The 14,172-nt window shown below is 40.8% G+C and overlaps 3 protein-coding genes across 7 annotated transcripts in view; 1 reads left to right on the top strand and 2 right to left on the bottom strand.

Moving 5' to 3' along the window:
• The window catches only part of cep112 (centrosomal protein 112), a 99,774-nt gene extending 99,000 nt beyond the window's left edge, over positions 1–774 (bottom strand). For 2 of the 3 annotated variants that reach the window (XM_056402435.1, XM_056402434.1), the window contains exon 1: positions 136–241. In XM_056402435.1, the coding sequence (XP_056258410.1) occupies positions 136–235 (100 nt within the window). In that variant the 5' untranslated portion in view covers positions 236–241. Of the gene's footprint in view, positions 1–135; positions 242–684 lie in introns of those variants that run through there. The other variant, XM_056402433.1, reaches the window with a different exon arrangement.
• Positions 775–2,880: 2,106 nt separating this feature from the next.
• prkcab (protein kinase C, alpha, b) overlaps positions 2,881–14,172 on the top strand; it is a 108,142-nt gene continuing 96,850 nt past the window's right edge. For both annotated transcript variants that reach the window (XM_056401153.1, XM_056401152.1), the window contains exons 1-2: positions 2,881–3,199; positions 3,579–3,610. In XM_056401153.1, the coding sequence (XP_056257128.1) occupies positions 3,033–3,199; positions 3,579–3,610 (199 nt within the window). In that variant the 5' untranslated portion in view covers positions 2,881–3,032. The remainder of the gene's footprint in view (positions 3,200–3,578; positions 3,611–14,172) is intronic.
• On the bottom strand, positions 3,906–6,111 carry LOC130184996 (uncharacterized). Of its 2 annotated transcripts, XM_056401155.1 has the most exons (5): positions 5,464–6,111; positions 5,314–5,372; positions 4,153–5,239; positions 4,020–4,064; positions 3,906–3,946 (listed from the first exon to the last, which is right to left on the bottom strand). In XM_056401155.1, the coding sequence occupies exons 1-4, from the start codon at positions 5,484–5,486 to the stop codon at positions 4,052–4,054; spliced, it is 1,182 nt and encodes a 393-aa protein (XP_056257130.1). In that variant the 5' UTR covers positions 5,487–6,111; the 3' UTR covers positions 3,906–3,946; positions 4,020–4,051. The 2 variants fall into 2 exon arrangements, with proteins under 2 accessions (XP_056257130.1, XP_056257129.1); XM_056401154.1 differs by lacking the exons at positions 3,906–3,946; positions 4,020–4,064 and having other exon boundaries at positions 4,076–5,239.

The raw sequence follows: 14,172 nt of genomic DNA, 5'->3' as shown, positions 1-14,172 counted from the left end.
ATTAGCTTAACTTAGCACAATACGTGTTCTTGAAACAGCACAAAAAACACAAAACAGACCCTGTAGTTAAGTTTGCCAGATCAGTGATGTTTAACTATGTTTAATGTAGTGAATGGCAATGAAATTAAATATCACCTGTCTTGTTGGGGTGTTTAAGGACATGTGGCTTCATGTCCAGTAGAAAATGGTCAAACTCTGTTTCCAGCTTCTCCCATGAGTCCTCACGTTTGCTCATGGTGTCCTGAGGGAATTATTATCTAATTGTTATCATGGCTAAAAAGAAATACATTAACTACTCTGTTGACAAGCATTGCCAACGTTAGCTAGCTACAATGAGTGTTCCAGCTGACTTACTCAGTTTCAAAACAATGCGAAAATCTTGTTATATGAAACATGGAAGCATCGTGTCAACGTAATGTTAGCATAACATTACATGAGAACTATTCCAATCTAATAACTATAAATAGCAGAGTTAACAAATTAGCTAGATACTCCTTAAAGAACTGATACTAGCGCAAGCATTAGCAAACATGTTGCAACTAACGCTAGCCGAGCTAAAGCACACCAGCCTAGAGCTCGCTGTCCATTAATGCCTCTTACAGGCTTTCGTGAAAAGACTAATAGCGTGTTTTAAAATGCATAGTGTAGGAGAAAATGTAATATATGGACTAAAAAGCGTCCTACCTTCGGCAGTGATTTCGCCGCTCAAAACGGTTCAAAAACTTTGGCGTCCTCGTTCTACGCCACATCCGTTTTCCGTGGCAACGCAGCGTCTCCCTGTTGTCATAGAAACTGCACATCTTTTTTTCATTCACTTCCGCCACATGCAGTGACCTCAGACCCTTCATTTTTTACACACATTATTGTGCTGTAGATTTAATTTTAGATCGATAAAATTTACAAATGTATTTAAAAGAAATTGAAAAAGAAATTTCTTATTTACAAAACTAATCAGACCCTTTGCTGTGGCACTGCAAATTGTCAGGTGCATCTTGTTTGCTTTAATTATCCCTGAGATGTGAACTTGACCAGAGTCCAACAATTCATACTGCATGTCAGAACAAAAACCAAGCCATGGAATCCAAAGAACTCCCTGTTGACCTTTGTTATACAATTAAGGCAAGGCATAGTTCAGTGCAAGGAAATGGAGCAAGAGGTTAGGGATATACCCAAAAACCCAATGGTCGCTATGACAGAGCTTCGGAGGTCCTCTGCAGAGATGGGAGAACTCTGCAAGCATGAGGAAAAAGATTCTTTGGTCTGATGAGACAAAAATTGAACTTTTTGAAAGAAGTCCAAACACTATAACTGGCAAACACTAGGCACTGCCTTTCACCTGGATAATCTCATCCATACAGTGACACAGGATGGTGGCAGCATCATGATTTGGGGAGTTGCTCAGCAGCAGGGGCTGGAAGACTGGCGGACAGAACCGAGAGAAGGATGAATACAGCCAATACAGAGAGGTCCTTGAAGAAAACATGCTCTTGAGTACAAACCTGAGACTGGGGCAACAGGTAACCCTTTGGCACAACAATGATTCGAGCATACAGCCAGGACAACACAGGAGTGGCTTCAGGACAAGTCTCCAACTGTCCCTGACTAGCCCAACTAGCACGCAGACTTAACCCCCATGGAACATATGGAGAGACCTGAAGATGGCAGTTCAGAGACACTTCCCATCCAATCTTACAGAGCATTGATGGGCAATTTTATCCATTTACAATAAACACATGTAGGCCTACAACATAATAAAGTGAAGGGGTCTGAATACTTTTCTTAAGCCACTGTATATCCTATATTGAAGCTGTTTTCTGTGCCGTTTAGTTGTTCAAGTTGCAAGCTATCCTTACTTCCCGGCTTGTTTTAAGACAAGGTATTTCATTACACTATACACTGTTGTAAAATGTATTTGTTCTTTTATTATGTTCCATCCCTGTTTGAACTAAAATAGACTTCGAGTCTCAACTTGAACAACATGAAATATAGAAAATTATAGTGAAATATTTGAAATAGTTGCCACTGTCGAGAATCTGATTCAGGAATGAAAAATGACCTTGATTTGCTGTATTTCAACCGGTCTTCCTGATACCATGCATAATTCTCAGCTTGATCAAAACTTGCAATGTAGTTTAAGTCCACAGGGTGGCGCACAACACCAGCAACGGATGTAGGGACATGTCGCCTTCAAGTGCTCCTCGTAGCCTATGTTTTTCTTCATCCAGTGTTTTTGGTTTTATTGGTCATATGTAAAAGAAAAATAAGCTCTGAAATTACAGCCTACTATCATGCGGCAAACATGGCCCATCAAGTTAAAACCTTTTCAAACTTTGCAGGTAAAAAAGCTGATAAATTCACAAAAATGTACAAATGTATAGCAGCCTATAGCAAAAACATTCACTGATCATAATGCCAATAGATAAGCCTATGTCTCAGAAACCATTTAATGTCTTACAAAAAAATGTTGATAGAAAGTACATTTAGCACACCATTATGATGACTGAAAGGTTTCTCTTATCTTTTTCCATCGTGTAGGCCTGATCATATTTAATATGTAGCCTATATAGCTCATCCTGGCCTCTCGGGTGCATTTCTATGCATCAATAATGTGCAGATAGGACCTCATTTCACTTTACATCATTAATGTTAGAACTATTTTTCCATAGATTTGGCTGCCTGTGGGCCACCAGTAACAAAATAGGCTGACCTAGTACACACACAGTGTAATAGTGGACGTGCTTTGTGTGTTTTTAGGTATCCAAAAGTCACTTCTAATAGAAATGTGTTAATTGTGCGCTGAAATTGAAGTTAAAAATTCCCACAGTACGTGAAAGCAGACTTCGCCGACGTCACTGTGAATGAAAAAGAAGCGCTCAGCTGTGGACCAGGTAGAGGGGAGGCGTGCGGACTGTCAAGAGCGCTCCAGCACAAACAGCACCACTTGTCAAGAGCTGTGAAGAGACAAGAACCTCACAGAAATCGGTCGGGACAACGCGAAGTCGTGGTTGTGTAGTTTTTTGTTTTTTCTTACTATGGCTGACCATCTTTTACATTATAATGACTCAGCTGGGGTTGGGAACCGATTCGCCCGCAAAGGTGCTTTGCGGCAGAAAAATGTGCATGAAGTGAAAAACCACAAATTTACTGCCAGGTTTTTCAAGCAGCCGACGTTCTGCAGCCATTGTACAGACTTCATATGGTAAGAGTCCCTCATGCACACCTGTCTGTTCAGACAGCCTGACTCACTTCACTTTTGATGGCAGAATGACATTTCTCTCCCCCCCCCCCCCCCTCATTTACAGCCTTTCGTGACGGTTGTGCTCAAGTTTAGGCTAATGTTTACATTAATATTCTAGATGTAACCTTGCAGATACTGTGCTTTTAACCCATTTTCGTAGGTGTAACGAGCGCCGCGTGTGCTCAGACTCAGCTTTATATAAAAAAAAAAATATATATATATATATATATATATATATAAAAATAAATAAATAAATGATTTAACCGAGAAAGTGTTAAATAGTGACAGTTTTAGAGCTAAGCAACCCCACGTTAACAACATTTGTGCCTGTCTGTTGCAGGGGCTTTGGAAAACAAGGATTTCAATGCCAAGGTAAGCCACTTGCATGTGTACATTGGTGCAGTTGTGGCAGGATCAGAACTAGTGTAGACGGCAACATTTGTTTGACCTGAAGGGCAGAACACAAGCTCAACACATTCCTGCTGTGTTTAAAGCTTCCATGCTTCACACTGAAACCAGAGAAGATGCACTTTTTTCACAACTTGTCTTGTTCATACATCGTTTTCCAATTCACTCTGCCTTCATAAACATTTACAGTTAGGTTTCAAGTGACTCCATGACCAGCTACTGAATGAGGATGCAAATTTAAGAGCATACACAGAAACAGTTCAAATTTTAAAACGTTTATTTTCTTCAGGAGGAAACAGTCTGCAAGCAAGAAAGCAGAGGTTAATAGTCAATACAAATACTTTGAAACATCAAGATGAAATGAAACTTTTACCTGTTGCCTGGACCCATCAATATCCATGATGGTTACCATTTGGCGCTGGAAGACAAAATGATTAGGCTTAATTTCATCAAAGGATATTCGTTAATAAGCACTTGCAGACTTCAGTTTGAGGTTGTGGACATACCTTTGAGGGTTCTTTACACCCTTAGGGGCAGCTCTGTAACTCATTGCAGGCCTTTTGACACCCAGCAAGCTTACAGGTATTGGAGGTGGAGGGGGAAATTCTGGTGAGTAGATGGATTTAGCATAGAGATACCCACCTCGCTGGTAGCCAGTTCTGGATTGGCTAATATAGCTTGGAGGAGGAGGAGGGATTGGTTCACTCACTCTCTGGGAGGCCACTTGAGAGCCGATGACTGGTTTTTGTGGAAGCTGAGGAGAGGTCCGCTCATGTGGCTGATAACTAGAGGATGAGCTTCCTTTCCCAAATGCAGAGCTAGGATGTGCACCTACATTAGCTGGGTAACTTGGGAATGAGGTTTCTAAGGCATTTTCAGTTAAAGACCCCTCACTCACATAATGAGCTTGGCTGTACCCTCCAGCATTTGAGATGCCACCATGACTTGGAGCAGCTGGCTCTGTGTTTGCAGAGGGATATTGAAAGACATCCTCAAAGACAAGATGGGGCACGTTACTTGAGTCGCCTCCATGTGCACTGGAGCCAGTGTTCAAGTCGGCTACACCATGGTCACGGTTAACTGGTTCAGGCTGCCAAGAGTCAGAACTAGGAGATTTTGCAGCCTGAGAGGTGTAAGATGAGGCAGGGTCATAGTATGCAGTTGAACTAGCATAATGAGTAGCACCGCCAGTGCTTGGAGAGGCGTGCAGACTGTTTGAAGATGCAACATTAAATGATGGTGATTGAGGTTGGATAGGGCCTGGCTGAGACTTTTCTGGATGACCCAGCTGGTAGTTAATTCTTAAAGGAAAGATGAGTGGTTTGTCAAGGTTTTCCAGGCCCCAGTTTCTCAACATACCATTTACAAGTCTTGCTACCTGAGGTGCACCAGGTGTGTTAGGCAGTTTTTGTTGAGCTGGGAAAGAGACTGGCTGCTGTGAAACTAAAGGCTTGTTATAGCTTGTGTATACACCGTCAGCTGGTTGGCTGTTTGAAGTCGGCCAGTAACCCTCAAAGGTCAGAGAGGTCAACCCTTCATTTTCTCCATCATCAGCTAGGTTACGCGAGTCAGCCGTGTATGGATATCCATACCCTGCAGAATTGACAATTAAGTTTAAATAGATATTTTCAAGGCCTAATGAGATAATTAAGAAGAAAATCCATTACCTTTTAAAGCTGGTAAACCAGCACTGCCATCAAACAGCAAAAAACAAATCCAGGAAACACTGCAAAAGAGGCAAGTAAAACAAACATTTAAGTATCTATTTTTGAAGTAATTTAAAAAAGTGCTCAGAAATTCACATCAGTAAAACTTACCATAAAAGGCACCCAAGAGCCATGGCTGTTCGCTGAGAAGCTGCACCCCGTACTCCTCAGAAGCTATGGTTTGAGACAAACAGATTATCAAGACTGACTGGACTTGAGAGTAACCTCTGGCCTTATTATATCCCTCTGTGTCTCCTTCATATCAGCGCTCCAGGTCTGACTTAATGAAGGCCATTAGCAGCAGCTGCTCACAGAGCAATTAGTGGCCAGATCGTTAACAGGTGTGGCAGCTGGACAACACCGCCCATTGTTTCAGTGTGAAAACCACTCTTGTAAACATGCTCAGTGTGTTTATACTGAAAGACTAAAAAACACTGAACACCTTTCTTTCTTTCTCTGAAGAATCAAAAAGTTATAGTACACTTTACCTTACAGTAATCTTTATTTGGAGCCAGGGTGCCACATACTGGATGCCCGTAAATCAACACCCTGTTGCCACCGTCTTTGCTAGTGTAACATTTCTCTCTAGACATCTGATACAGTGTCAGCTAAAGGGGAGAAAGGCAAAGTAAAGAGTAGGAGTTATAACGGAGACTACAGAAGTTTGAAGAAAAAGGTTAGATCACCAGTCAGACACTTGTACACAAAATGGAAACAAAAAACACAATATAAAATATTGTGTCAGGAGGGCCCAGTATCTTTGCACCAGCGTTACTACTATCTGTGTCCTCTCATGTCAATGAGTGTCATTCTGTGGAGTGACGCTGCAGTGAGAAGATCTGTCCTACATCCACATGGACATGTTTGCCTTTTATATGTTTTAACCAGAGCTTTGCAGACTCAGAAAGTCACAGTTCTTTCAGATCATAGGAGATGGGAATATGACTGGATATGTTGTGCTCATTCTTGCAGTATGATATGCATGTCTGTGTGTTTGCATGCATGTACTTGTACATGTACATGTACATGTACATGTGATTACATTACATAGAAGTTAAATTTCATGTACCTGTTTTCTAAATGACAATACAATTTCAAATACCTAATATTAACATCAGGTGTATACATATGTGTGCAGGGGCTGAACTGTGTACTTGCATTTTGTCAGTGGAGTTTGAATACATCATAGAAGTGGTCTGAGAGATGTGTGTTCTTGTAGACAGGGTTTGTTCTTGTAGAGTGTGCATAAGGAATGCATTGCTGTTTTGAGAACCATATAGTGGGATAATCTCCAGAGGCTATGATGTAAAGACCTCTCTCTTTTCCTCATGGAATGGATGCATAATGGCTTTTGTAATTGTTGATAGCACTATGGTGACATGGGACACTGGCTTGTTATTACATGGGGCTGTAAGGCATACAGAGCAGAGAAATATTTATTACTGTCAGACTAAAAATCAAAGCATACATTTCTTTCTGTGAATGCAAACCTAGCTTGCTATTCATGCATTCAAGCTCAAGAACTGAATGTCTAAGAGCTGCTTCTCTGAGACAGGAATGTAAAGTTAAAAACTTTTGCCTCTGCAACACCGTCACTGATGATGTACACAATGATATACATGTATCTACAATGTTAAAGGTGACAGTGTTTCATGTGTGTGGCACAGCTCACCAGCAGAACAGTTACCTTCTAAAAGTTATTAAAAAGGGGATAAAGCGTGACTCCTGTGATCATTCATCTTTATCCATTCCCCCTGCATGGTTGATATCAGTTTATGGTTTCGTAAGCGTGGGCAGATTAAGGGCTGCCTAGAGCTTCTTGCTGTGCAATGAAAAGCTAGATAGCTGCTTTTTTTCTCCTCCTGTTATCACCCACCTCCACCGCACAACGGCCAGCGATGGAATGCTGCCTAAAGTAGTGCCATGACAGAGGAAATGTCTTTATTACTAAAGTCTCTGTGTGTGGGTGGAGGACTGCAGTTCCCAGGGTGGTGCCTGGTTTACCCTTTTTATTGTTAAGCCTAATGTCTGGTTCTTCCTGGTTAGGGATGTAGGATGCATGTTACAGAGTTACAGATGAAATGTGATCACATGTGATACGTTTCTGTTCAGCTGCATTACATATACTGGCGTTTTCTTGAATAACCAGAGATTGTTGTTCATTCACCTACCTACTTATTCCGGTCACCATAGGAACTATGTGACTCACCTCAGTATAATTTAAAAACCTTGTTATTCGACCTTACAATTCATCATACAATACATTGGTTTGTGTGTTTAATGTACATTTTAGAGAAGTTCTTGGTTCTCTTGTTGGCTGTGATGTGGTCCACTGTGGAGACGATACATCCTGTCATATGGACATGCTGAGTTATATGCTATACATGCATTGCCGTCATACACTGAACTTGGACATCAATACTCCTCCCTCTTCTCCCTCTCTCACTGTGCATCTTGTATTTTTTTTATTCCCACTCACCTTTATTGTGACTATTGTGTGGACTTAAACTTCTCCAGTAAATGCTGTATGTAATTCCAACACTGGACGGTTTGAAACCAAATGTAATCCCCATCCAAAGGTCTTATAAAGTTAAAGAGATCCCATCAGTTTGGGAATAAAATGAAGAACAAGAACGATCGAAATGCCAGGGTGAAGACAGCATGCTGATAGGAGCTGCAACTGTTAGTCAATTAAACAAAATGACAGAAAAATAATCACCAGCTGTCTATACAATCAATTAATCGTTTAAGTAATTTTTAATCAACAATATCACAAAATGTCTTCGGTACTATTGCCCTATCTATATCCTTGGGCTTTAGACTGTTGTTAAGACACAAGACACAGAAATATATCACAAATGTATGATAAATATCTTTTGCCCTCTAATTGAATGAAATGATTGGACTTGTCAAAAGAATAGCAGCATTTAAAAAAAAAAAAAAAAAATTCCCTAGGTTAATAGAAATCATGATTATTAACTCAAATGGCAAAAATGTGAATTATCCATTAATTGAAATAATTATGCCACTTTTCTTGTTAGGAAATCCCATTAATGATTTGATCAAGTTAACATTTCACCATAGTGACTGTATTCACTGGAATCAAATTATGCTGAAATACATAATAGGCTGTTATGTCGCATTTAGGCACAGTAGTCAGATGGATAGGCATTCAACAGTTGCAGCGCCATGTGTTGAAATTTCAAGTTCAGTTTTACTCCAGCTTTTGGTTTGGGTAAATTTAACACACGAATAAAGGTTGAACCATGACAAAATATGACAGAAAATTACATTTTTATTAGTTAAATTCAGGTCTGACGTATTCATTATTACTTTCTGCAGGAATGCTGTTACTGCCTAAGCATCATAGTGTTAAACAGTGTTGCCTGCTGTCTGAACTTTTCTCCAAATGTCAGATCATCTCATTTGAACCAGTGGTGTGAGAGTGAGTATGTCTCAGTGCTGGATCACTCGCCACCATGGTGGAGGCTCTGCTCTCCCCCTTGCCCCCACCCCTCCTCCCCAGCCTTTGAAGCTGAACGTCTGTGGAAATGACTGTGCCATCTGGAGAGTTGAGAAACCGTCACTGGGAAGAGAGCACTACGTCTGGGCACAAGAAAGAAAGGTGAGAGATGGAGGGAGACGCAGTTGGAAGCAGAAGAAGAAGAGAAAGAAGACGCAACAATCTAGAGAGGGTGGAAAGAGGAAGAGAAGAGGATAAAGGCGAACATAAGTACAAGACTAAATAAACACAGGAGGATTTGCGGTTGCATGGGTGGAAGTTTTAGGGTGAGAGAGAGGATGAAGTCAGTGTGGCCTTTTACACAGTCTGGTTTCTTGCTTCAGAGTTTTGGCAAAGATAAAGCAAACAGCGTGACTACTCAGAGCAGAAGAAAGACAGCAGAGTGAAAACAGTGGTGGATATTATGTCTACTTGATGACCGATTATAAACTGTGGCCAAGTTACATCTGAGTGGTCATGTCTCAGATTGTCTGATGTGCGGAAGTTGGTTTATAACTGTATTTGGATCACGTTTTGAAAACTGTATTTTCATATCATCACCTTTTGTGATATGTTGGCAAACATTTGCTTATTTACATATCCAGCAGTTATGGAGCAACATTATCATTCATTTGCAGTTGTGTAAATGCTCAACAATGTTCATCAGCTATCTGCTAGCTGTCTGTGCAGAAGGTAGTGTAGTGTAGGTATTGTACAGTGGGCTTTCAGAGCTTTTATACCAAAAACACAGCTGCTTACTGAAAACCGAAAAAAAAGCTATACGGTCGGTGAGAGTGAACTAAAACAGTAAAGTTGTGGATTGACAAGACAATACTTGCTATAAAGTTCTGTAAACCTGAGGGCAGCTGCAGCTACAGGTGATACATTGACACATTTCAGAGGGGTAGATGTTTGCTCCTTCTCTGCAGGGCAGTCTGCTCACTATGCTATATTGTCGTGTATAATCTCCATGCTGTTCGCGGTTGTTCCAAAGTCTTCAATGTTGACATCTCCGTAACTGTAACTGTCTGTTGCGTTTGTAATATATTTGCATATGAAATACAGCCAATTTGTCTTCTCTCATTTCCCACTCAGTGACTGTTTACCTCTCATCGACTGATAATGATCTTTATCATGTGCACAGATGCGGGCGTTGGGTTTAGGCTGCTCTACAGCTCTCTCTGGGACATTTGTTACCCCTGTGGGTGACATCATGTATGTGTCAGTTAGCATGATGTGGGCTGACACATGCCTCCAACGAGGCCGTCACTGAGACCTAGTGGCAGTGTAGGGGTAGGGCCAATCACTTCCTCCGCTCAGAATGGAGCAGTGGACCTCATTAACCAATCACAGAGCAGAAGGGAGGGGGTGTTGTTGTAACTCCTGATGGGGAGCCCCAAACAATAAACATCTTACACAATAGTAGGCGGAGACACAGCGCTGCTCCTCAAGTGATGGCGCTGAGATCTGAAGGGCCCTCCTGCTCCACTCTGCTTTGCCTGCAAAGCTGCCCTGGTTATGTTAATTCAATATATCTTGCTTTGGTTATTTTACAAGATAGATCTCAGCCTTGTTGCTTTTAATATATATATATATATATATATATATATTTATATATATCTCATCTTCATCATTGTGGGTGTTGCTCCTCTGTACTTGATAATTCACTCGGCACATTTGTGGGAAATACCACGAGTTAGAGAAACTATAAATATAGAAGCGTAGGTGTTTTTTTTATTTTTTTTATTTAATAACTTATATGTGCCAGAAAGTGAAGCTTGTTTATTATAAGCTTTACTCTCTCACTACTTAAAAACTCATTAGTGGAAGGAAAGAAACACTGAACGCACGCGGAACACAGCTGACTCCCAGTTTCATACCTTGAACTATTTTTTATAGTATATTAAAGTAAATTACATTTTACAGCCACCCCCTGGAAGAACAACAGTGTTGAATGCTACATCATATCTTACTCTCAGCAAATAAATCCTTTAATGTATTTTGAATTACATGCAGTAAATGTTAAATGTGAGATTGAGAGATTTTACATCAAATGTCTGATACAGCTAGTTGGTGACTGAAAATATCAAACTTAATTTTCAGCTAACTTGACTGACATCAAAATCCTGCAGGAGGCCCTCCAGTTTCACTTCAAACTTTATTTCCAATATCTCTTGAAGGTTGTCAAGCTTAGTGCTGAGTGTAAGAAGTGTCTGCTTGGGACTCATTAAAATAGACTTGTTGAATGTGAAGGAATCACTGAAACAATCCGTAATATATTTTTAAACCCTCTCCCAGCTGAATGGCATTAATTACACCAAGAGTGGAGGCTTAGCTGGCTGGAATAATTATGTGTAATTCTGTCGATGCTTGTCTCTGCTCCACATTCAAAATGCCCCTTTTTACTATTGAGTGTTGGGTCTCTCTGTTGCCTCCCCCTCCCTCCTTTACTCCTCTCTGTCTCTCTTTCTCTCCACTCCTCACTCAAGACTACTGTAGCAACAAAGTGGGCCATTTCCATTTTGTTATCATGGTTACAGCTCTTCTGGGCAGTTTTGATGTGTGTTTTATGTTATCAGACTGCTTACACTGATTGATGGCAGCCCTTTAGTCTTATTCTGTTCATCATGCCGCGGCATCAAGTATTTTATATGTGGGTGATTAAAATAACGTAAAATAAAGTAAATAGCAATCACAGAGTGCAATGTTCTGTCTTCAGACCTTTTAGTAATTGTGTGTGTTTTCGCCCTTTCAACAGAATCTATTTTCAAAATTTACTATTGCATTGAATTTTAAACATTTTTCTATCATCTACAAATACACAAACAACACACATGAGATCCAGTATGTGCCAGTACAGTATAGATAAAAAAAATTACTGAGTCTATTTTCAATTTGAGTAATTTCTCACTCCTGCCTCTATTCTTCAAAGGCCGCCAAAGTCACACACTGTCAAGACATATCGGCTCTTGTTGTTCTTTGTCTGCATTGGGGGCTTGTCAAATTGAATTGTAGAACCTTAACAGCCTGTGCCTAAAAGGCACTTAGATCTGTGTGCCAGTTAGCACCCCTAAAGACAGAGCGACACAAGACCTTCTTATGTGTCACCATAAGGGGATTGCCACAGTCTGGGTGCTAGACAAAGAGCTCTCATTTATAACTCCTTACTGTGAAGAGAGGATGATGAGGAGGAGAGAGGATCGGGGCCAGTGGCGGAGCCAGGGGGTGGCCTTGGGTGGCTACACCCCGCTAAAATTTGTTAGATGAAAGTAGGAATAGGAACAAAGGAACCAAACCCTAAAGAGCAGAGATTCAAGTGCAAGCTACAAAATTACTGAAAACTACTTACAATGTTATGCTAATAGGCTAACAGCTACCTGACTGAATGCGACCTTCATGGCTGACAGGATTTGCTGTTCCAAACATTGGTGTTATTATCATAAGTTGGGAAGTAAATTCTGCTGATCTTAAAAAAAAAAAAAGTACCTTGCAACAAATCGATCAACTTTTTCTACAAACCTCAGCTGCCTTGCGCCTTCCATAGAGGAGAGTCGCCAGTTTTAGCCTATGAGTGCATGAGTGGTTTTCCATCCGCAGGCACACCCCTCTATGCTGACTACACAGCAACTGACGTGAATGAGCTTCTAGCTTTCCTCCAGAGTAATCACCAAGTAAATAAAGCCGAATATAACAGCACATCCATTGTTTTTAATTTACTGAATGTGTGTGGTGATTTTGTGTAAATTAGGTTTTGACCTAATCTTGTTAATACAGAAACACCCCCACAATATTCCTTGCAACTTGCTCAGTGTCTGTTTATGCACAATGACCAGTTCTAAGAACTTCACGTCTCACACACCAAACCTGTGCTCCATCTTCTGCCTTAAATGTCACAAAATCACTTGGCCTAACCGCATAAGTTGTCCGTATATTTAAACTCTACTGTAAACTCTCGCCAGATATGCCAGCATGGTGTGCCAAGGTTACCATGGTAACAGTGTTTGGCCCTCACTCGGCCTGTGATGTGCCGAATCTCTGCCAACTATTATACCCCAGGCGAGCACTTCCCTTTAAAAAACCCCTAACACAAAACACCCCTTGTTTCCAAATAATCCTTAAATGATGATTCAACATGGGAGCTTGGCATCACCTCCTCAGCTTCCATTTATACAAATAAAATGGGCCTCAGTAGCTGTGACAATGCATTTGTGAGCCTGTCTGGGTGGAGCATTTGTGATCTTAATTTAGTATAAATCAAGATGTGAATGAAATGCTGAAATCCCATACCAACAGCACTTGGCGATCGCACCCTCGAGCACAGAAACAGGGAGGAGACCATTTCATATCCAATTCACAACAGACTCTGCCCCCGTTTTCAGAGCAGCAGTGACCGCCACAAGTGCAATATTTTCATTTTAACAGACTGTCTCAGCAGATCATGTCAAAATGTTTTGCTTGTATAACACAATGTCATCTGGTGACATTAAAAAGGGGTCTTTTTGGAGGCTCTGCGGCATTACTCAGCTGAGAGTGGGAAGTTAATTGTCAGGGAGCTGCCTGTGTGTTTTTGCTGAGACACAATGCAGTGTAATAAGATGACACATGCTATTCCCTCATAATCTCTCTTTTAACAAACAAAGGCAAGAGAGTAGCTGGAGAGGGCTCTGAGGGAGAAGTCTTAGAGGAGGGAGATTGATAAAGACATTAGAAAGATGTGTGTGATACTATCCTTAAAAAAAACTTGTGGCTGCATTTGTCTATGCTGTGTGCATAAACAACAATAGAGTGTGACAGGAGCAGTCACAGCACTGAGATTTAATCTTTGTGGTTTCCAAAAATGGCACCAACAGGAGAGACAGAAGAGATTCCTGACGAGATGGAATAAATGGCTGACTCCGAGTGTTGCTACAAATATGCTGATAACTTTCTACCACACTGTTAGAACATGTGTTATTAAAATGGCTTTTTCATCCCAGTATGGTGTCAGCATGTTTTTGCATAATTTATTTTTTGGAGAGATTGGTTTATGCTCATGCCTAACAATCTGCCTTTGCATTCATATGGGACTATTTGACCCATGTGCAGACTGATCCAGTGCGAGCTTGTAGTGGAAACTGTGCAAGGAGGTTTTTTTACAAGCTGGTGCAACCTTCGCTTTATCTCAGCAAAAGATGGTAATCTGTTGAACCTCTATCCATAATAGATGGTGCACCAGTGACTTATATAAAAGACACCATCAGCACATAACAGAAGACATACATTCGAGCATCAGCCATTTAACCCCATCACTGTGTTGGGACTCAGTCATTCAATAGACC

The sequence above is a fragment of the Seriola aureovittata genome, chromosome 17 (genome assembly GCF_021018895.1).
Source record: "Seriola aureovittata isolate HTS-2021-v1 ecotype China chromosome 17, ASM2101889v1, whole genome shotgun sequence".
Lineage (NCBI taxonomy): Eukaryota > Metazoa > Chordata > Actinopteri > Carangiformes > Carangidae > Seriola > Seriola aureovittata.
Note: the sequence above shows the minus strand (reverse complement) of the source record. Positions and strands in the feature narration are given on the sequence as shown.